Genomic DNA, 21,541 nt, shown 5'->3' on the forward strand with positions numbered 1-21,541 from the left:
CCAGGGGGTTCAAGTTGAGAATATAAGTGGCCAAAACCCAAGAGATGGGGACACAGGTACGTGCAGTCTAGGAGGAGAAGCGGTAACGGTGACTTGTATCCCACGACACCCTGTGGAGCCGGCGGAGCTCACAGAGCAATACGGGTTGGGACTAAAACCATAAGTACCGCCAGCGTACACGCTGGTGGTACTAAATACAACATTGGTCAAAAAGGTTGTCCCACTCCTATTTCCATGTGCTTTTATTTACAAATGATCACCTTACAGTTGTAAATTGAAATAGTGCTTTTTATTACGGATACCGTGTCTAACATGATAAATGGTTAAAAAATTACAAAATAGTGGTGAAAATGTACATATTTTATACCATTTAGTAAAATTTATAAGAGGTACCCCCTCAAATCTGTTTCAGTGACTTCTACAGATGTAAAGAAACGTCTATAAAATTGAAAAGACATCATCAAATGTCACCAAATTCACACACAATTAGCATTAGGGTGTGCTCGTTAAAGATCACGTGCCTAACAGCGTGTGGGTCTACCGCGTGCCGCGTACTGCAATTATCTCCTATAGACGGTGCGACAAGCCTTCAACATGGGTAACAATGGGGCTATCAGTTTTTTTCACCACTGGGTAGCGCGCGTGTTTTAGTTGGGGTACTTTTGCGCATGCGCGTACTTTCTCGTGTGTATGCAGTTTCATTTTTAACCTGACGCTGTAAATATCGCTCTAAATAATGCTAGGATACTGTTGTGTTCCGGAATGAACATCGTCAACAGGACGTCATTCTTTTCCGAAAGACACAAAACTGAGTTACCAGTGGAGAATTGCCATCAGGAAGGTTGATTCTACATCAAAAACACTATGGAAACCAAAGGCACATGACAGTCTGTTTCCTCCACTTTCGTGAGGAAGATTACATTTCTACGTGAGTTGTACTTGCTGTTGTCGCTTTTAGTATTAAGTGTGTGTCCACGAGAAAACCAAACCAAATGTAGAAAATGCGGCAAGGTGGGGGTGAACGGATTTACATCATATTTGGTGTGTTTGAACCTTTATATGAACAATATCTGAGGCTACAATATTTCCTGAAAAAAATCCCTACTTACAGAGATATGGCCAGTGACAATTTGGGGGTATTATCAACCAAAAATTCTTCTGAAAAACAGGGTTATATTGATTGGCCTTAAAGTTTATACAGGTGTCACTAAATGATTTAGTTTGGTGATATATTATAACCTAAAGATAGGGGATTAAAATGATATACACTTTTTTCACTCTCTTCGTTTCCATGGTAACAAACCAAGTGTTTTTCTCAGGCCTACAAACCACATGCTTTTAACACCCCCCTTCTATTTTTGACAATATCTTCATCTTCACAGGTCTTTGGGGTAAAGCGTGTTCAGGACTAACAGATAACTCATTAATCTATTTATACATGAAATCAAAACTTACTGCTGTTCTACAACTTGTCCGTTGTAACAGATAGAACATGACCTAATTTCTTCATTTTTCGTAAATACCCCGGTATATCCGGACACATATATCGGTGCTCTCAACTTCAGCTATCTCTTTCAAGTCAACAAATGGTTTAAAACACTGTAAGTTGAACTTTTTATTTTCATTTTACTTATTTTAATTTTTTTTCTGGTTAAAACAAGCATCTAACACATTTTAAAATCATGTGAAACTAATGTACTAACGTCAGAACAACACAACGTCATTATCCAACATGGCGGAAATCGCAGACTGTTTGTTTGCAAATCTTCCTCAACGAAGTCGTATAACCATTTTTCTGTGTACAGATATAAAAAAAACATGTAGTGTATTGAGAAATTGCAACAGAGATATTAACAGTCATCTTCGTCGCGTTTACATGAAGCAAAACAGCGTGAGTTACGAAAGCAAACTGATTCTTGTCAGGTGTGGATTCTTTTGTCTCCGATGATCGTAATTGGACATTTCCAAGTATCTTTGGGAGAATGAATGGGTTACACCATGTGACCAGCACTGGGATATGGGCTTGGTTTGTGCTGGAAACCATCCATACAGGGAAAAACGAGCCTATAACGAAATATGTCATGGGATTAACCTGCAGATGCCAGTGTAGACAAAAAGCCATTTGAATGTACTGGTACCACTTGGTTCAGGTAAGAAACGGGTTTGTTTGTATTTTAATACAGGCTAAAAGCCAGAAAAAAATTCACTCAGAAAAATGATCTAGGTGTAATTTTTTAATGGTAAGCGGTTCATTATTTTTCTTTCTTTTTTTTTTTTTTTCGAATGCCCCCTTTCAAATAATGAAATTGCAGCCTAAGGACCTGTGATAATTTTATCTTTTAAGCTATATTTGTGTGGGTATTTATGTAGGTTTAATGGTATTTGGGTAAAATAAATTTAAGGGTAACAATTGGAATTAGATTGAAGCTATGGCTGGTCTTGGCAAAATTGCTAGGCTCATCATAATTAATATTCGAAACCATGCCTTACTTATAAAACATAGACAAATGGGATAATAATTTATTTTTCATCAATGTATCAATTAACTTTCAGATAAGTGTTTTCATGTGTCTATAGTAAGCTATATGTATATTTCAGGCATATTTGAGAAGTGTTATTTGACACACAGTGATCTTATGGTCAGCAAAAGAGTCCAAAGCCTTGCAGAAACTGAAACTAGTGTGGAAATTACTGCTGTTGTAGAAAGGCATGTATACATGTAAATGAAAGCCACAATATAACAAATGCTGAGGAGATGCATGAGGCCCTAGTTTCTGCAGTTGGAGCCATTTTCTACATCCAGCTAGACAGACATCTTCCAAACCTGCGTGGACTGGAGTGTCCAGTTACAACAATTTAGCTTTCTTGATTCCTACAACATGAGAAAAGGTGTCTCCCTTCCTTGAGCAGTTTTAACATGAGTGATGCTGATGTTAAAGTTAATTTGGGTTTTTCAGAGGCAAATGTGTCAACTGGGACTATACCAAGCAAGATCACAAACAAGGAAATTTTTCTTGTCCAGAGAAGTCTTCTCTGAAATCTTTTGCTACTAAGACTGAAGAGTAATTGTATGGTCCTTTTTTTAAGTTATGAAATGTGCCAAAAAACAGCTTTTGATCAAATTAAAGTCTAGTGGGCCAACAATCTGACTAAAGAAAAACTTAAAGCACATCAGCTGTGAGAGAACTCCACCCTCTTGAATATCTCACTGAGTTACACAATGGATGAGCTTTAAAGTCATCTAAACCTTTGAAACTATATTCAAATAAAGTAAAGGAGTTTTTACTGAAGGAGTTTAGAAGGGCACAAGAAACAGGCCAGCAGAACGTAGCATTTGTGAGCATGAAGATGAGATTGAAATGTCAGTAAGGAGGGTAACAGACTATTCAGGAAGAAAAAATCGGCAGTTATTTTTGAATGTATTAAAAACTTTGATGTTATGAGCTGTAATGTTTGATATAAAACTGCAAAGATGTTTCATAACACCAGGATATATTTTGTGGTTGTGTTAGTTTTGCTTTTTGAATAGAAAATTATCTTGTTTTGCTACATTATGATATAGTTTGTAATGATCACAACTAATGTTGCATTGCTTTGCATGTATTGCTGTATTATAATTTTGTGATTTTTTTTTATTATTTGTAATTATTCATCTGAGACAACAATAAACTAAATTGAATAATTTTTTAGTTTCTGTATGCTCATAAATAGTCACCAAAAAAGTGGTGTGGATGAATAAAAAACCTCTTGATAATTAAAAAAGATTTGTTCTGGCTTTGCTCTCATAAATACTATGGCATATCCTGATCTCTATATGATAAATATTGCACCAAAAAGAAATTGCTACTAAACTAAGATTTTAATTTGTATTCACCAAATTGATGATATTAAAAATATACATATTAAAATTATCATGTAAACTCTCAAGTTAATTGCCAGTGCCTATCCAAAGTAACAGAATCTAAGATTTATTTCCTTTAAACTTTTTGTCCATACAAATTAAAAAGTCCATATATGGCAATTTACAAATATGAAGCCCAGTGACCTTGACCTATGACCCATGACCCACTGACCTGATATTCATTAGTACACATCTACTTTCCATGCTCACCAGCCCTATTAATTTAGTAACATCATTGTAGAGCAAAATGGTTTAATAAATTAATCAAACCCATTGTCTACATAGACTTGAATGAATCCACCACGATTTTTTGCCTAAAAAATGGCCAACTTTGGGGGTATTTTTCAGTACCTGTTTTAATACAGCAGTAACTTTTGAAACTTGATTTGGAGTGATCCATATCTGCCTAAAATATTCATGCAGTTTTATAGCTGTAAACCCTGTGAAGATGGAGATATATGCAATTAAAGATGGTAGTATCAAAATTGGACTTTGGGGGGAGGGGTGTTATAAATGGGTGTGGCTCGCCCAAGCAGGGTCTTATCTGAATTCTACATATATCTGTGGCAAGTCAAATGATTGTTTTTAATGTTTGTAAGGTCTAATATTTTTTAGTTTTCTCCATTTTTGTTTAATTTACACAAAATATATCATTATTTTTCCAAGGTAAAAATGGAGTCTCAAAGAGGCTACATAAGCCATGACTTATAATAGGCTATAATTCTCTGAAGAAAGGATATTTTTGGGATTCCTTCCTCACTCAAGAATAACTTCCTAATATGCCTCCATACAACAAATTTGGTTGAAATCTGCTGACCCCCACCTTGCCACCCTGGGCTGGTTCTCTCGTGGACAAGCTCTTAATAATGAGTTTGTCAACTTATTCATTAGGTCTTTGTTATCGATGTTTAAGCAATTATGTCGTTTAACGTGCTTAGAATGTTAATTTTTAAGACATTCTTCACCTAACATTATGTAGCGATTTGAGGGGAGAAAACACTCTACCGACTAAGCTACCGAGCCCGGGTCAACCCCGACCAGCCACTACAATTATTCCTTCGTTTATATGTGATAATCCATGAGGTTTTTTAAAGGCCACGTTTTCACATTACGACATCTTGATTTTTTTGTATTAATAATCGTTATGTGCACTCCTTTTGCAGATGACACAAAAAAAAAAAAAAACTGAAGTCAGGAACGATACCATCCATATTTCTATTTAATAAAGTCAAAGATGTACCATCATCACGTACTAGCCGTCTAGCTAAACGCCGCAAAGTATCGGATCCGGTGACAGTACCAACAGCTCCTGATTATATTCATGAAGTGGAGGTAAATATAACGCATGATATAATAACATATTTATAAATAAAATGTTTCTTTATATTTGTAAAATTATCTGTGTAAATACTTGAAACACTAGAGACGGACTAAAGGGGACAAGAGGCAGTCAGATCTGCGTCATTTCTGTCACCGATTTTATGTGTTAATTAATACATGAAGTATTTTTCTTTGTGTCATTTATTAACTTATGTATTTATTTTTTGTTATATCCTATACACTGTAAAAACAGTGCTTAGCATTTAAATACATACAACATACGTTAAGCACCTATACGCATTTAGAAATATGTGTAAAAGCTAAGCACGTGTAGCTTTTCAAGCGTTTCACAGAAGAAAATGCTAGACACGTTGGCAGTGTTACACGTTTAGCTGTGTGCTTAGCTTCACCGGTATATGGATCTATAATAAGTCTATCACAAGCTTAGCACATTGGCTAAGCACTTCCCCTGCTAAGCGCGTGAGGCTGCTAAACACATGGAGCTGCTATAGGTGTGGAATTCCTAGACGCGTGGAGCTGCTGAACAATACCCTCTACCAAGGCCGCAGTTCTTGGGGACATTTTTTGCTGAGGCGACATCAGATCAAATTGACTATCTATTTATCTAGAGACATATCTGTGAATATCGTGAAAAATCAACCTGTCGCCCTGGTAGAGGGTAGCAGAACAACAGGTTTAGCTTTTCAAGCTTCTTTCAGAAGAAATAAAAATGTTTAACATTCTTAGAAGTGTCGCACTTTTAGCTATGTGATTAGTTTCACCGGTCCCATAAGTTTATTACAAGGCTCAACAATATGGCTTAACACTTCCCCTTGTAAACGTGTGGAGCTGTTGAAGGCGTGGAGCAGTCTGCTCGAACGCTTTGTGTCCTTCCTTGCAGTAACGCGTTCTTATTTAAAATAGACCTATTAAAGATGCATACAAAGTCATTTTTTTGCTCAAAAACCAACCAAATACCAGTATATAGTTTCAAAAAGTATAATTAAGAAAATTGCCAGAAGGCATTGATTAATATTACCCGAAAAATGATATTTGAATGGATTTTTCTGTTAGCTTACTATCCTGTATATACATGGGGCAGAAAAGTAGGTCACATAAGTAGGTTAAATTTCTGACCAAAAATTTAAAGAGCAGTCTAAGGCTCTTTTATGGCTGATCGAGTGATTTATTCAGTTTGTCCCTTTATTTGAGTCGTATAAGAATCTAGTAGAAGTGGTTTATATGTGTTACTGGCAACCCACGCTTCACCGATGCTCGGTTCATATGTACCTTTAAGTAATAATCCAAATAACAAATAACGTTTTCACGACGTTATCAGATGGTTACATGCTGGTTATGGTATAAAAGAACATTATGGTAACGTTATGGGTGTTTTAATGATGTACAGTAACGTTATAATTTGTAAAAAGATTCGAAGACCTTTCTACAAAATTTTATGATACATGTAACGTCATTTTGTGGAGTTTTATCAGCGTGTTTATAACATTCTGGAAAAACATTATATAATGTTTTGAAAACATTTTTTTATATAAATAACCAAAACACGTCTTATGCTGTTTGAACTACAGTTAGCGGTTAATTCCAAAATGGGCTTGGGGTTAGTCAGCGACTAGAGAGGTGCGAATTGTAGAATATTCGGACTATCGGTACCGAAATAACCAGCATGTGATGAAAGCTTAAATAAAGTATTATAATGAATACCCCACCATCATCCTGATGTTCTATTGTTCATTACTTCCGGAAAAAATAAATAGATATCAATACCGTAACGCATTTTATCAAAATATGGAGAAAGGTGTTTTAAAGTAAAAATGATAGTTGTTTCGTGCCTTTAGTGAACTAGTGAATTTTCCTAACCTGCTTTTCAGAAATACATTCCAATAAACTACCTCGCAAGGTCAGCTAACACAAGGATGAATAAGTCCAGCTGTAAAGATGATGGTGGGAAGTCAACGATGTTGACAGTTCACGGTACCCTGTTATAGAAAGAGATAACTATAGCAGTTAAAGGTGACCGTGAGTTCGTGTGTGTGTGTATGTGTGTGCGCGCGTGCGTGCGCGCGCGTGTGTGTGCGACCAAAACAGTTGAAATCAAAAATTTAAACAAATACACCCTACATTTATAAGCCGTCAAACGCGTCATACTGCTAAACACAAGCGGGTAACATGTTAAGGAGCTAAGCATGTTAGGAGCTAAACGCGTCGAAAAAGTGAGACAAAACAGGCGCTTAGAAATGCGTTTAGGAGCTAAACACTGTTTTTACAGTGTAGGTTGAGTGTAGGTTCTCAAGCAGATGAAGCAGTGGAAGACAAACATGAAGACTACCCTGGTGAGAGCCAAAACGAAAGTACAGCTTCCCAGTGTGATATCACTACACCATCAGACATAAGAGAAAGCATCATGCTGTACCAGAAAAATGCAAAGGCTGTCCAGTATCTAACTGGATTTAGTCGTTTTGAACACTTCATGTTGTTTTTCAATTGTCTTGGGCCAGCAGCTCACCACTTGAATTTCAAATGTTTGTCACCAGAGGACCAATGTTTTTTGACCATTATGAAACTGAGCCAAGCCTTTCACGATTATTATTTAGCTCTCCGTTTCAAGCTATCGGTAACAACGGTGTCAGAAATAATAAGCACATATTTGGATCAACTTTGTTTTTTTTTCAGTTCAGTGAAATGAACATTTGGCCAGAACGTGACATTGTTGAAGACTATATGTCTGTAAATTTTAAGAAATATGGAGTATTGATTTCATGGGTAAACAAGAGTGACTGGCATAATTTGTCCTTGTCTCATCTTTCGGTTGCGTTCAAAATATCACCAAACCTAAAAATGATAAAATTAAATTAGTGAATTTTTTTTACTGTTCTTTTCACTTTGTATTTCAAATGCAAAATGAAATTGTACATTCATAGCATTAAAGTTTGACCTTCAAACCATGATATATCATCTCACAACTTGTATTTCAGTATTATAATGCAACTTCAGGTACATATAGTAGCTCAAGCTACGACATGATATTGATACAAGACATTTGAACAAGTGAAAAACTAGCAAACTTATTTTCATTTGCACACTTACCTCAATGCTGTTATTCTCCATGATCTTTCTTCATGCCACACTCCACTTTGACTTTGGCCTCTAGTTCTGTTTTCAAGTTCTGACACTTCCTTCTCTGTGGCCTACCAACATCAATGCAAGGTTATGAGGGAGTGAAAAAAACAATGATGCTAACAAAACGATGCTAACATACTTGGCAAACACTGTTTTGATTGTCTACCTCATCTACACTTAGTTATGTCAACTGTCATTGACATAAAACACGCATCAACCCTTGTTTCTCCTATACAATTTTGCGTTGACACAAGTCATGTGTTAAATGTCGGACCTGGTACACGAAATTTGATTACCGAAACGAACGGTCCTTTATCGACTAGGAGTGCCTACAATAAACGTATTTTAAACATAAATACCTTCATTGTATTCTCGAAATATGGAAATATGCAATGACAATATCATTATCTTGAAATAAAGTTATAAATTAGGCATATAAGTAGTGCGGAACTAGCCGCCGCTTACACCTGGCTTTTGACAGGGAGCTCACACAGAAACCCATATTTTACGGGAAGATCCGAGCGCGAAACCTTCAATGTTAGTGATACAATTGACACATTTATAAGTAAATACACTAACCTTTCTACTAAATCCTGTTTCAACTAGTTGAAGTTTTAATTTCGCCACCGTTTGCTTCCCATACTCTAAAGCCATTTCTACACGGACGCGAAAACGAGGCTATCTTCAATAACCACTATTACCCCAGCGCCCTCTTTAGGACAAACGGCTCCGCGTATAGCCCCATTCTGTTTTGTGGGATATTGTCCCATTCATCTTAAACAAGCTGGGGGAGTTGGTCCGCGTTTTTATTGGGTTGGTTCTCCTTTGCATTGCACACTCCAATTCATCTCACAGTTGATTAGTAAGTTTAATATCAGGGCTCAAAGATGGTGGTTCCATCCTTAGACTATTGTGTTTCTTCAACAAACACTTGCCAGGCGAGAGATATGAGGAGTTAACCCCAAAGTCAGGTCTTGAAGATGGAATGAGATATCAGCTAAGAATGCTACGTTCAGTGATCCCACAGGCACCTGAACCTGGCCATCCATCACTGGAAGGAAGGTGTGTGTAGGGTAATATCGCCTGAGGTGTTAGATCAATCCGCATTTGGAGAACATTCCAAGCCCATGGTATTAGTACATTGTTCCTTCTGGAACAAAACGTAACAGGGGCATTTTAATGTAACATTCTCAACATAAATCTCACTCCATTTGCAAGAGGTGACTTCAGGGATGCTACTGGGTTCATTGTGACAACGCACTTGCTCACCGCTCTCATCTGGCAAACGATTTGTTGCAGAAACACAGGGCTCTGAGGATGGGACAACCGTTTTGAGTCCTGATATTAATCCTACTGTGCACCTGTGACATAAATTGGAATGTGCATTGCAGAGAAGAACCAATTCCTAAATAATCTTGACCAATTCCGCCACGCCCTTTAGGATGAATGGGACAATATCCCACACAACAGAATTGTTACCTATGTTGAAGGCTTGTCGCGCCGTCTACAGGAGATAATTGCAGTACGCGGTAGACGCACACGCTGTTAGGCACGTGATCTTTAACGAGAACACCCTAATGCTAATTGTGTGTGAATTTGGTGACAATTGATGGCGTCTTTTCAATTTTATAGACGTTTCTATACATCTGTAGAAGTCACAGTGAAACAGTCGATTTGAGGGGGTACCTCTTTTAAATTTTACTAAATGGTATAAAATATGTATATTTCACCACTATTTTGTATTTTTTTTAACCATGTATCATGTTAGACACGGTATCCGTAATAAAAAGCACTATTTCTAACAATTTACACCTGTAAGGTGATCATTTGTAAATAAAAGCACATGGAGAGGGGGGTGGGACAACCTTTTTGACCAATGTTGTATATTATTGCTAAAGCATACAGGTATAATACAATGAAAGAACATTATGGTTCAGCAAACAGGACAATTATTTGTAGAGTCAGTTCATAATTAATAGACTTGAAGAAGGAATTGCAAAAGCAACACATAAATACTGTGATATTTACAATGTCAAGAATATGCAGAGAAAATGTGCAAACCACGGTATATCAACAAATACTACATTGTATATAGCCACAGGACAAAACAGCAAGTACGATCGACCTCTATATATCTCTGTTGTGCAGTTGGGAAGTACTCACGTTGTGCCTCACTTAATGCGTTCTTGTGACTCTCTGTATAAAGACAGAAATGTAAAAAATACGCAGTGCCTCAAATGTATACATACATTATTTATGTATTACTTTATACATACAAAATTTACAATAAAACTGGCATATACAAGGAACTGCAAAAGCAACACATCAATTCAGTGATATATACAAATATAAATGAATATACAAAATAATCACAATATTCGCAGAAGTTAAAAAGCGTTATAAAGAAAATAATAATACATGTATATTAATGGATCTGATGTAAGTATGCGTTTCTACAGTCAAATGACTATGGAGGATAAACGAAATTTAATACACAAGATCATTCGTAAAGGTAATGGATACCCACCTTTAGTCATGAATTTAAATGGAAATGTGTATTTTTCTGGAAAAGAATACATTTCCGTTAATATATAAAGCACTGAGAACACTTTACGCCTTTAACGCATTTCAATGCACAGCTGTTTCTGATGTCATGCAGGAGTGTAAAACATTGATAAAAAGTTCTCTCACTGATATGCTTAAAGATTTTATGATTATTTAAAACCTGCATTAATAGAACATGGAGTCGACAAATAAAGGTGTGCACTTTAGCTTAGTTATAACTTTTTTCGATCAAAAAATACTGAATAAAATTAAATTGAAAAAAAAACTGATTATGTTGTTGTTATTTGAGAGAGGAAGAGAGGAAAAGGAAGTAAATTGAATACCATTTAAACAGGAATACATTGCCTGTACGTCAAAAGTACGACCGCACACGAACCAATGCAACGTTCGTTGTTGCATAGACAGTGGGAATATACAATGACAAATATACTGCATAAGATCCAATGATATGTATTTGTGAAATGTGTGTTTTTGCGACAATTTCGTTAACATAAATTAGAGTTTATAAACATTTACTTACTGTAACGCCAACAGTAGTAAATCCATAGGATGAACAACACAACAAAAACTAAAAAAGACAAAATATAAAATAGACTAAATAATGCTTTTATAGCCGACTGTTTGCTTTAATAATTAACTGTTATTTAAGTAAATATATGAAATGTTGCGATTAGGAAAATTTCATATCTAAACCATTTACAAAATTAAATATGTAATATTTTTAAAATCTTTTGGATTATAGTACTGGGACCTTTGAAACCATTTTGATAGATACAATGCAAATGTAAGTTCCTCGTGCTGTTTCACACCGAAAACTTACAAACACCAATACTAAAAGCAATCCCAATACCAATCCCAATCCATATTTTGTAGTCAGTAGGTTCGCTGAAAAAAAGAAAATTTGTGATCAGATGTGATAACAAGGTTTATCAGTATTTGATACATCTGCTGAGAAATAAATGCTACGATTACACCCAGCTCTCACAAATAATCCGGCCCCCAGCAGTTAAGGAAATATACATGGTTAAGACAGAATGGTCCAAGATATCGAATATTCATCACCATTTTTGTTTGTTCCTAATTTAATATAATAAAATATTTTATGGGCTTTGCGTACAATGAATATTTTCTTCTACAAAAATAAAAGTAATTGCATTTCATTTCGGTCATATCCTTTAGCAAAGGTCCCATGTCCAGTATGTGACGTACATTTATATGCATTTTGGTGTCAAAACGCCAAAGACGGTTTCAAAGTTTTCGTATAATTTACCATTAAAATTATTGTACAACCTGGTCAAAGAACTTAAACGCCATTTTCTTTGAATTGCTCTTACCTTTGGTTTTATCTCTATGTGCATAAATGACATGAAATAATAACTGCAAAGAGCTAGATCACAAATTACAGATACCGTATTGTAATTTATACATATTCAACAAGTATGAATTTCCATGATGATCAAATGGACAGGTACATGTACATGTTATGAGAGGTCTTTCAGAGCGACACGGCTAACTCTGTTGGGGTGTGAATTCAGCGTAACAAAACCTTTCAAACAGGTTAGGGGCTCGGCACGTTAAAAAGGCCTATAGTTGGAAACAAAGATCTCCCCGTTCCCTTATGAGAAATACTGATCTTAAGAATTCATTGAATATAACATCCTTTAAAGCACGCCGCCCCTTTTATGCTTATTCACCACCCCATCTGCTTTTGCACATAAGGTGACCAATTGTTGTTAATATTTGTAGCCAAATTTCGTTGGTTTGTAGTATGGCGTGAGAAATAGATCGGCCTCTGACGTAACTCCGTAACTAAATTAGATATTGTCATGAAAATCGGCATGGTTGAGGAACTTGGTGTAAACGATCATTTGCACTGGTGCCAGCGTTTGGATTTAATTCTTTTGTGTAGAAGATACCCCCCTCTTATCAAGACATTCCATTAAACAAAGGCATTATATTTCGTTTCTTTGCTGATAAAATTGAAAGTAAACATTTCAAAAGAATGTCCTGGCACCAGATTGTAGTAACTGATGCTCTGAATAAAATGGTGTTTAAACGTTTTTTGTTGTTGGGATATCTGTTAAGAATCGATGTTATCAATTTGCACCCAAAACGCTTCTCAAATTCACACCGATGTATTTCTGATGCGACTGCATTACATAACAAGACACTAATTTCCACATTATCCAAGCAGACAAAGAAAATTTTTAAGTATCGAGCTCCCTTGAAAAACATGACATAATGGCTGCCATTGTGTGTGAATGACTGACATTTAATCTTTATATCTATTATGACGTTAATGTACAACTTTTACGCGGTTTGCTTCGGGCTGTGACCCTTGCACGACCTCGTAACGACAACGGAAATTATGTAAATCCCACTGTTTTGGCTGTTTTCTGCGTTTGTCTGAAAAGTTGAAATATTAATAAACTATATACCTACCAACAATTAGGGTTAGGAAACGGCTTGCAGTGTTTTTCTTCGTCGAAATGCTCAACATATTGGCCATTCTCTGAAGCAAAAAATGTGAAAATAACCCAAGTGTATGTAAGTTATCCTTAGCTATTAATTATCATTATCCATTTGAACATATTATGAGAAATCAAAGAAACAAACAAATAAATAAATAAATGTTATGAACAACTGACGCATGTGTAAATCTTTCCCTCTGTCTAAGACTAGTAGTAAGAGATATCGCCAACACTTGAATGTGCATAAAGTTGTTACACAGACAGACGATAATCAAGTAAAAACGTTTGATAAATAAATAACATGCTTACTGTCTTTTATGTGAGGGTAAGTTCCCTCTGGGCATTTTTTGCAATGACAAAATTCGTTTTCCTTCCGACATCGCTTCGGTCTTTCTGGTGCAAAACGCTTGCACTCGTTACACCAGCATTTGTTATCCTAAATAATAATAATAATGATAATAATAATAATAATAATGTACATTCTGAAATCCATCATATTCAATAGACTTAAAGGTACATACAAACTGAGCATCTGAGGAGCATGGATTCCCAGTAACACATGTAAACCACTTCTACTAGTTTCTTATATGACTCAAATAAATTCGACATGAAAAGGGATAAAGTGAATAGATCACTCGATCAGCTATAAAAGAGCTTTAGACTGCTCCTTTCTTTAAATTTTTGGTTGGAAATTTAACCTACTTTTGTGACCTACTTTTCTACCCCATTGACATACAGCATAGGATGCTAGCAGAAAAATCCGTTCAAACATCATTTTCAGGTAAAATTAAACAATGCCTTTTGGTAATTCTCTTAATTATACTACTTGAAACTATATGCTGGCATTTGGTTGATTTTTGTGACAAAAAATTGACTTCGTATGCATCTCTAACAATGAAAATACAAATACATATTACAAAAAAAAAGAAAAACAAATTGATTAAAAAACAAAATGATGTACTCTAGAAAGAAAATAATTGTTTTACGATATAATAAAGGCAAGAATAAGGCGGGGCAAATTTGAATTATTTGATGATAAAAGTGATGACCCTCACCATTAAAGCACATAATGCAAATAAAACTAGTAAGTCAATGATTTAATGTGAGGCGATTTCACGCGAGAAATTTTACGTGTGCATATGGTCACTGTACCACACATTCATAGCGGGCATCGCCCTTAGAGCTTTGGATCTACCAGTACCCCCCCCCCCCCCCCCCCCCCATCTTCCGGGTCACTGCCCACTCCCTCCTCCAGAAAACAGTATATCGAACAAAACGAGACAAATCAAGCAGTGTCCCTACTATACATATTACAGTAAGATTACGTTTGTGCCGCTTCATTTGGCTTTTTTGCCATTTAGCATCCTCTGTCTTTCCTTAATTACAAAGGAATGACCTGCCAGTGTATATTTGAGACATTTTAGATTTAGATTTTTACCTTAGACAAACCATGTTCAAATCGTTTTGATTTAATAATAATAACATTTATTTCTTAAAAACCGGACTACACTACTGTCTCAGTGCTGTTTACAAATAAAATTCTCAGAATTACAAGTAATATATAAACAGTTAAAGCTGAGGTAAATAAAACAATCAAATCGATTATTGCTGGTTATAACAGTAATAGTCTAAACAATAAATCATTTTTCTGATAAAATGAGAAAATATAGAATATCAAGTATTAAATTTTAATTGAAGTACTGTGCAAATAAGAGCGTTTTCAAGTCTTTTTTAAAAACCTCAACACTATCAATAGTCCGAATGTGTTAGGGAAGTTCATTCCATAAAATGGGTGCTACAATATTGAAAATGCCCTGTGGCCTTTTTTTGTCATTTCTGGCAAAGCAAAGAGTGGAGGTGGACCTGGTGGACCTGGTGAGATTGGCTGAACTTGGATTTAGCATAGAGTTAAAATATGAAGGGCATTCCCCTCTGGTGAATTTAAAAGCAAGCAGCAGTAATTTGAAAACAATTCTCTGTCATAAAGCCAATGTAGTTCGAATAAAATAGGTGAAATGTTTGATCCGAGAGGGGTTAATTTTGGTCAGTAGTCGTACTGCAGCAATTTGGACAGATTACAGTTTTTCAATTTGGTAGGTAGGAAGACCTTACAGTAGAATGTTTCCGTAGTCAAGATGTGAAGTTATGAAGGCATGGACAAGCCTCTGCATTTGACCTTTGGGATATGGGATAATCTGGAGATTTTTTAAGACCATAGACTTGCATTTTTACTGATGTCGGCGGCCATATCGCACCTATTATCAAATATTACTCCTAGGTTTTTAACCTCGTCTTTTCTTGTGACCATGCTGTTGCCGATTTCTAATAGTTCTAATTTTTCTGCAGCTAGAGATAGATGAACTACTTCTGTTTTGTCATAATTGAAAACAAGTGAATTGGCGTTAAACCATGAACTCAACTAACTTATTCATTTCTGGATAGATGGTATCACATCTGATGGCCTGTCACAAACAACATAAATTTGTGAGTCATCTGCATAGAGCATTTGGTTGAAACTTTACTTGGTGACTTGTAAAGAGTTTACAGGATGGGGCCGAGTAAACAGCCTTGTGTACATGCCAGAAACTAGTATAAGAGAACTTACAAGAACGAAACTAGAATCACAAGATTTAATTACAAATAACCAATTAATCATAAGATCTACCTTACAATATACATTCTTGTATTTGGACAGGGCTAATTTCAGAGCAATCTTAATTCATTGAATCCATAAAAAAAAATAATAATAATAAAATAAAAAGTTTAAAGGATCATATACACAGGTTTTATGTTATCAGTATGCATTACAGATAACGTAACACTCTATAAGAGATTTTGTTTAATTTAAAATTCAGAACAAGGCAATTTCTTGCATAAAAGGGTACAATCATTCAGATTAACAAGAAATTAATGTAAAGTTCGAACAGTTAAAACTGAATGTTTTAACAAATATCCCTTTTACTTTTTAAAGGGAAACCGATTAATTTTAATATACAGGTACAGAGCTTAACCCTAAATTTATTTTAAAGATGCTATAGTCAAAACTAAACACTTTAAGAACTTTTATAAATTATGTTTTAAATTAAGACTCCATCATTAGAGCATTAATTAAGAAAATATTTAGTTTGATATCTTTATAAAGTTAATAAAGTTTTATTTTCTTGTAACTTTCAGCTTCGAAATGCAATTCGACTGAATAAAATATCATTATCATATCATTATTAAAATATTGCTATGCTGTTAGAAAATTTAGCATCTGATATATCACAAACAAAAAAAATTAATTATTAAAATAATAATGACTTGTAAATTGTGAAGGACAAGTTGAATATACATACATGTATGAGTCTTAACTTCAAACGTACACCAGCCAACATATGCTCAAAACACTGCAATTACCTGTGTCATATTTCCAGCTCGATAGATATATTGCCCTTCACTTTCCGCGCACGATTGCAGTTCCTCACATTCCTTTCCGTCAATAATACGTGCTCCTGAAAAGGAATACAAAAAAGGAGAGTAAGATGTGACATATGCTACACACAAACACTCTTGCTGCAGCCACGTCTTGTCCATAATTTGATCAATCTTACAAACGACAGGCCAATAAATAAATGAAAACTAAATGAAAACTAAAAACTAAATGTCGGCATCAAGGTTTTTCAAATGAGATGTTTTAATGTTCGATGAATTGAGATAGAAAAATAGTTTTGCAGGACATGTAGACAAGGAAAATAAGCACAATAATGCCCGTGGATTTCATACAGACCTTTAGGTTTCCAATCTGTGCAAAATATTATATGAAGATCACGTGTTCCTATGTGCCATCCATGATCTTCTTATTATATCAATGCGATCAGATTATCAAATGATTAAGGGACTTGTACAAAGATGAAAACGGTTTACCTGCACAACAAGTGTCGTTACATGGCCATGCAGACCCAAATCCAGCAATGTCAGCTGTTAGAACCTTTCAATGCAAAAAATAAAAAAGATATTATTATTATTAGTATTACATATATGTCATTTGAACAAACAATGGCAGCGACCACACTAATAGGAAGAATCGCACACAAGTTTAAGAGAGAGCCCTGTTTATTTAGCAAAATTGACGTACATGTAGGTGTAAGCACCCCGACTGTTTGTCTGTAAGACCTTTCATCAAGCAGCTTTGATATATAACTTTTGCACATATCATAAGATAGAGAAAGCTCTACTTACCGTATAGAAATATAGAAAGAGCATATCGTTTACATGCAAGCAGTCACTTTCCACGCACGCCGATTCATTTATGTACATGTACACACACTAGACAATAGAAGTTTCACCCCTACTAAACCAATACTTAAATGACTGTGGAAAGATATGCTCCAAGTATAATTTTATTAACACCAAATTTCACAAAAGATACGGTTCTGACTGAACAATTCAACTGTATCAATAATCTGACATTGCTTATATTCCGCCTCTTCAGGTTAATAACTTTGATTATTCTAAGGATGCATTCCCAGATATTTGTATCGATCCAGAGATTTAGATTTAAAGCGACCTAACGCCCTGGGGATTCACGCTAAATTGCAGTCAGCAGAGCGCGCACTATAGTAAATTACCCCCTTACAGCTTTTAGTAGGCGGAACAGACGCTTAAGCCGGTGTGAAGGGAATGGATGTCCGCCGTAATGCATGTCCGTAGGACATGTATTCCTCATGGCCAGAAATGTGCAGCATTTACGCGATACGCGAGGGCGCAACAGTAGGGCTTCACGTGACTCAACTAACCAATCACAGCACAAGAATGGCATCGCACACAGACTCTGTGATAAGTGCTCAGCCCATTGTCAAGTAGTGTTAGTTCATGGTAACAAGCGTCTGATATATGTGCAGAGAAGTTTATTATTATAATATATATTGTTCTTATTGTTACATTATTACATCTAACTATATATCCAAGTAGTAACTATACTGTACCAAGTCAGGTACTGATGATGTACAGAGGTCATATATTCCAGAATAAGCCATTACCACTGATTTATAACTTTCATTTTTGTTTAATATGTTATTCATGAAAGAGTTCATGAAAGATTATTTTAATTTGTTAAATCGTGATCTTATTCTTTTTAAATTCAAATAATTGAATACTGTGGGTAAAATTGGTCTTCCACTTCTTATTTGCATTTTCCTTTACTACAAGATTATTTTGGAACAGTTGCAGCATTAAAAATTGAAATAAATAGCAATCTGAAAGAAGAATTTTGCATAATTATTAAATGATGATAGGAATTTTGGATTAAGAGATTAGTTAAATACTGAGTAGTGATATGGTCAGTCAATTTATGTAGAATCTGATAATATGACTGAAAATACTGATTGAATTCTTGGCCTTGCACTGGGCAGTTTTACATTTGTGCCAAGTGCTCTTTTTGGACTCCATTGTACAGTGGTAAAAAATCTTCAATTGCCATGAAATTTTTTAATCAGACTCTGTATGTTACTGCTATCAGCTGGTGCTATCGGCAACAAATTAAATTCCCTTTGTTTCTGAGTGAATCTACCGTCTAAAATCACTATAACTGAAAATATTTGCGTTTTGCTGAGAGTAGTCTAGGCAATATACAGCAAACTTCTTAGTACGTGTGTACAACAGAATTTTTTAAAAAACCCTAGCGATATTTGGTCAGGAGTTGATTGAAGCATAGCACAGCGTTGCTGTCTATCGGCATCAGGCCGTTAGTTTGTCAATTCTCACGAATTACCCACGAATCGCGAACCCATTCATTTTCCTATGGCAATCTAGCAACTCATTAAAATGCACGCATGCGCAGTGGGCTAGGCGTGACGTCATGCAGTGCATTTCTGGGGATGGGAATTAATGTCCTGCAGACACTAAGTCCTGGGAATGCATGTCCTGGCTCTTCCATTCCTAGGAACGCATGTCCTAGGGCACAATATCCTGGGATTTAACGTCCAGTGGACACCCATTACTTAGTATTATAAGTCCTGCAGACAGGTATCGATGTCCTAGTATGACTATTTTCCCAGCTAGACTAGTAATATATGTCTTCAGACATTTTCATATGAATAATGTGTTAATTTTAGAAGTTTTAAACGCGATGTTTAGGAATGTTGTTACGCTAATTAGAATTATTTGTATACATGTAACTCTATACACACTTTATTCGGCTAACTTAACCCTCATCCACAAGGAAATGGAACCCTACGTAAACCCTGAAACCGGTGTAACAGTAATCCAAGTCCCCCCGGAAACGAGGTCCTTCGGACCTCGGTTCCTGGTAATGGTTGTCTGTAGGACTAACATTACTTGGGAATAGTAGTCCTACAGGGACTTAGGTTCCTGGCTCATAATTAGAGTAGGTAGGACTTGTATTACTGTCGGAGTTTTATTCCTGTTACACCTAAGACAGTAATAAAAGTCCGGCCATTTGAAAGTCCTATCCTTAGCCAATAATACTGTCAAATGATAAAACTATAAATGTATGTGAAATCCTTCTGGTGAGCCATATATGAGACAAAAAATGAGAGGTTTGCAACTTCAGCTCGTCTGTGTAGTGGTTAACGTGCAAGACTACAAGGCAAGAATTCATGAATCCTTCTGTTGCGTCTAAGGGTTCGGGGCCTACCTTTGACATGACCTTACTCCCCCCTTACCCCTATTTATTACTTGTAGCAAATTGTTTAATGGTGTTTTTAATGTCTAATATGTGTTCGAAATTCCGTGCTAATTACATTTACAACTTTTTTTGTTTTGTCTTTTAAGTGTCAAAGCACCAAAATAGCAACGGGTTATTACATAATATTATATACATATATTGAAATTTTCAATTTCTAAACAGTCTTGATTTGTCTTAAATCTCAGCCCATACTTTCCAAGAGCAAATTTCCATCGAGTTTGAGTTTTTTTAACTTCAGCGAGTGTAAACCGAAAAATAAATCTAAGAACGGAGATCCCGCGTTTTGTGTAAAGTGATTTTTCTCTTAGGAATAAGGTTTTGAAAAAGAGAGAGAGGGAGAGAAAATAAGAATTTCGACGCAAAACACAAAAGGTACACCCCAGTAGAAAAGGACATGAAATAATATACACTTTACACATACCTCAAAGGATGAAAATAAGACATGCCTTTGGATGGTGCCTTATTTTGTTAAAAAAATATCGGGCAAACCAGGCTCATACATATTGTGCAATGAGGGAGGCGTACGCCAAAAATATGCGTTAACACGTCAAAATTTGCGTTTACTAGATGAAAAATGCACATAAAATAAATAAATTGTTTTTGTTTCTTTATTAATATGCATAAAAACTGCCTATCGGAAAACACTGTAAAATATAAAGATAAAATGTCATATAAATATAATTAAGCAAAAGTTTATTATATCTTTAAAACTAGTATGTCTCTATTTCTATTTATTTATGTAATTTCTTGGTGTAAACTATATAGGACAAGCGTTACTAAAATGTTAGGAACGCACGTCCCATTAGGACATGTATTACTACACGTAGGACTTGCAATACTTGGGAGCCTTCGTCCTACGGACATTGAATCCTGGTAAAGTATGTCCTAGGACTTCCATTCCTAACAATGCATGCCCTAGGACTTGCATTCCCAGGACTTAGTGTTCGGGCGGACTTGCGATACGAGGACGTGCACTCCTGCCATATGTACCATGAAAATCTGACTCCCCCCAAAACATTCAAAAATTTAATCTATTTTGAGTAAATGACTATGATCTTGTAGTATGCATAATGAAGGACACATTGGCACTTTTTGTTAGTTTGCAGGTGAAAATTTTCATGAAAAAATAAAAAAAATCAAAGATTTGTATTTTACCACCCAAGGACTCCCCTATGAAAAAGCTATTTATTTGACATTTGATGACCATTTCAACATCTTTTCTTTGACGATACTTTATGAGGAATATATTGAAAGTACTTGAAAGTTTAATGGTTAAAAAATTGGGTGAAAAAAACAATAATAATAAAAAAAAATTTAAAAATAAGAAAAATTAAAGATTTATATTCTAACACCCAATGACCCCCCTATGAAAAAGCTATTTATTTGATATTTGATGATCATTCTGACATCTTTTCTTTGAGGATACTATATGAGGAATATATTGAAAGTACTTGAAAG

At 35.4% G+C, this 21,541-nt stretch overlaps 2 protein-coding genes and 1 long non-coding RNA gene across 3 annotated transcripts in view; 1 reads left to right on the plus strand and 2 right to left on the minus strand.

Annotated features, from left to right (window-relative positions):
* The window catches only part of LOC147759857 (uncharacterized), a 65,479-nt gene that overhangs the window by 29,456 nt on the left and 14,482 nt on the right, over positions 1 to 21,541 (minus strand). The gene's annotated exons all lie outside the window — the stretch shown is intronic.
* LOC106175827 (uncharacterized) overlaps positions 1 to 21,541 on the minus strand; it is a 52,272-nt gene that overhangs the window by 14,750 nt on the left and 15,981 nt on the right. The window contains exons 3-10 of the mRNA XM_086995133.1: positions 17,302 to 17,365; positions 16,795 to 16,889; positions 13,705 to 13,831; positions 13,367 to 13,436; positions 11,745 to 11,809; positions 11,445 to 11,492; positions 10,887 to 10,922; positions 10,523 to 10,555 (exon numbers count right to left, since the gene is read on the minus strand). Coding sequence (XP_086851259.1) covers positions 10,523 to 10,555; positions 10,887 to 10,922; positions 11,445 to 11,492; positions 11,745 to 11,809; positions 13,367 to 13,436; positions 13,705 to 13,831; positions 16,795 to 16,889; positions 17,302 to 17,365 — 538 coding nt within the window. The remainder of the gene's footprint in view (positions 1 to 10,522; positions 10,556 to 10,886; positions 10,923 to 11,444; positions 11,493 to 11,744; positions 11,810 to 13,366; positions 13,437 to 13,704; positions 13,832 to 16,794; positions 16,890 to 17,301; positions 17,366 to 21,541) is intronic.
* LOC106176931 (uncharacterized) lies at positions 959 to 3,684 on the plus strand. Its single transcript, XR_015331138.1, has 2 exons — positions 959 to 2,150; positions 2,599 to 3,684. It is a non-coding gene; the product is annotated as an uncharacterized LOC106176931 (long non-coding RNA).

The sequence above is a fragment of the Lingula anatina genome, chromosome 9 (assembly GCF_051362555.1).
Source record: "Lingula anatina isolate TDL-2025a chromosome 9, LinAna3.0, whole genome shotgun sequence".
Classification (NCBI taxonomy): Eukaryota; Metazoa; Brachiopoda; class Lingulata; order Lingulida; family Lingulidae; genus Lingula; species Lingula anatina.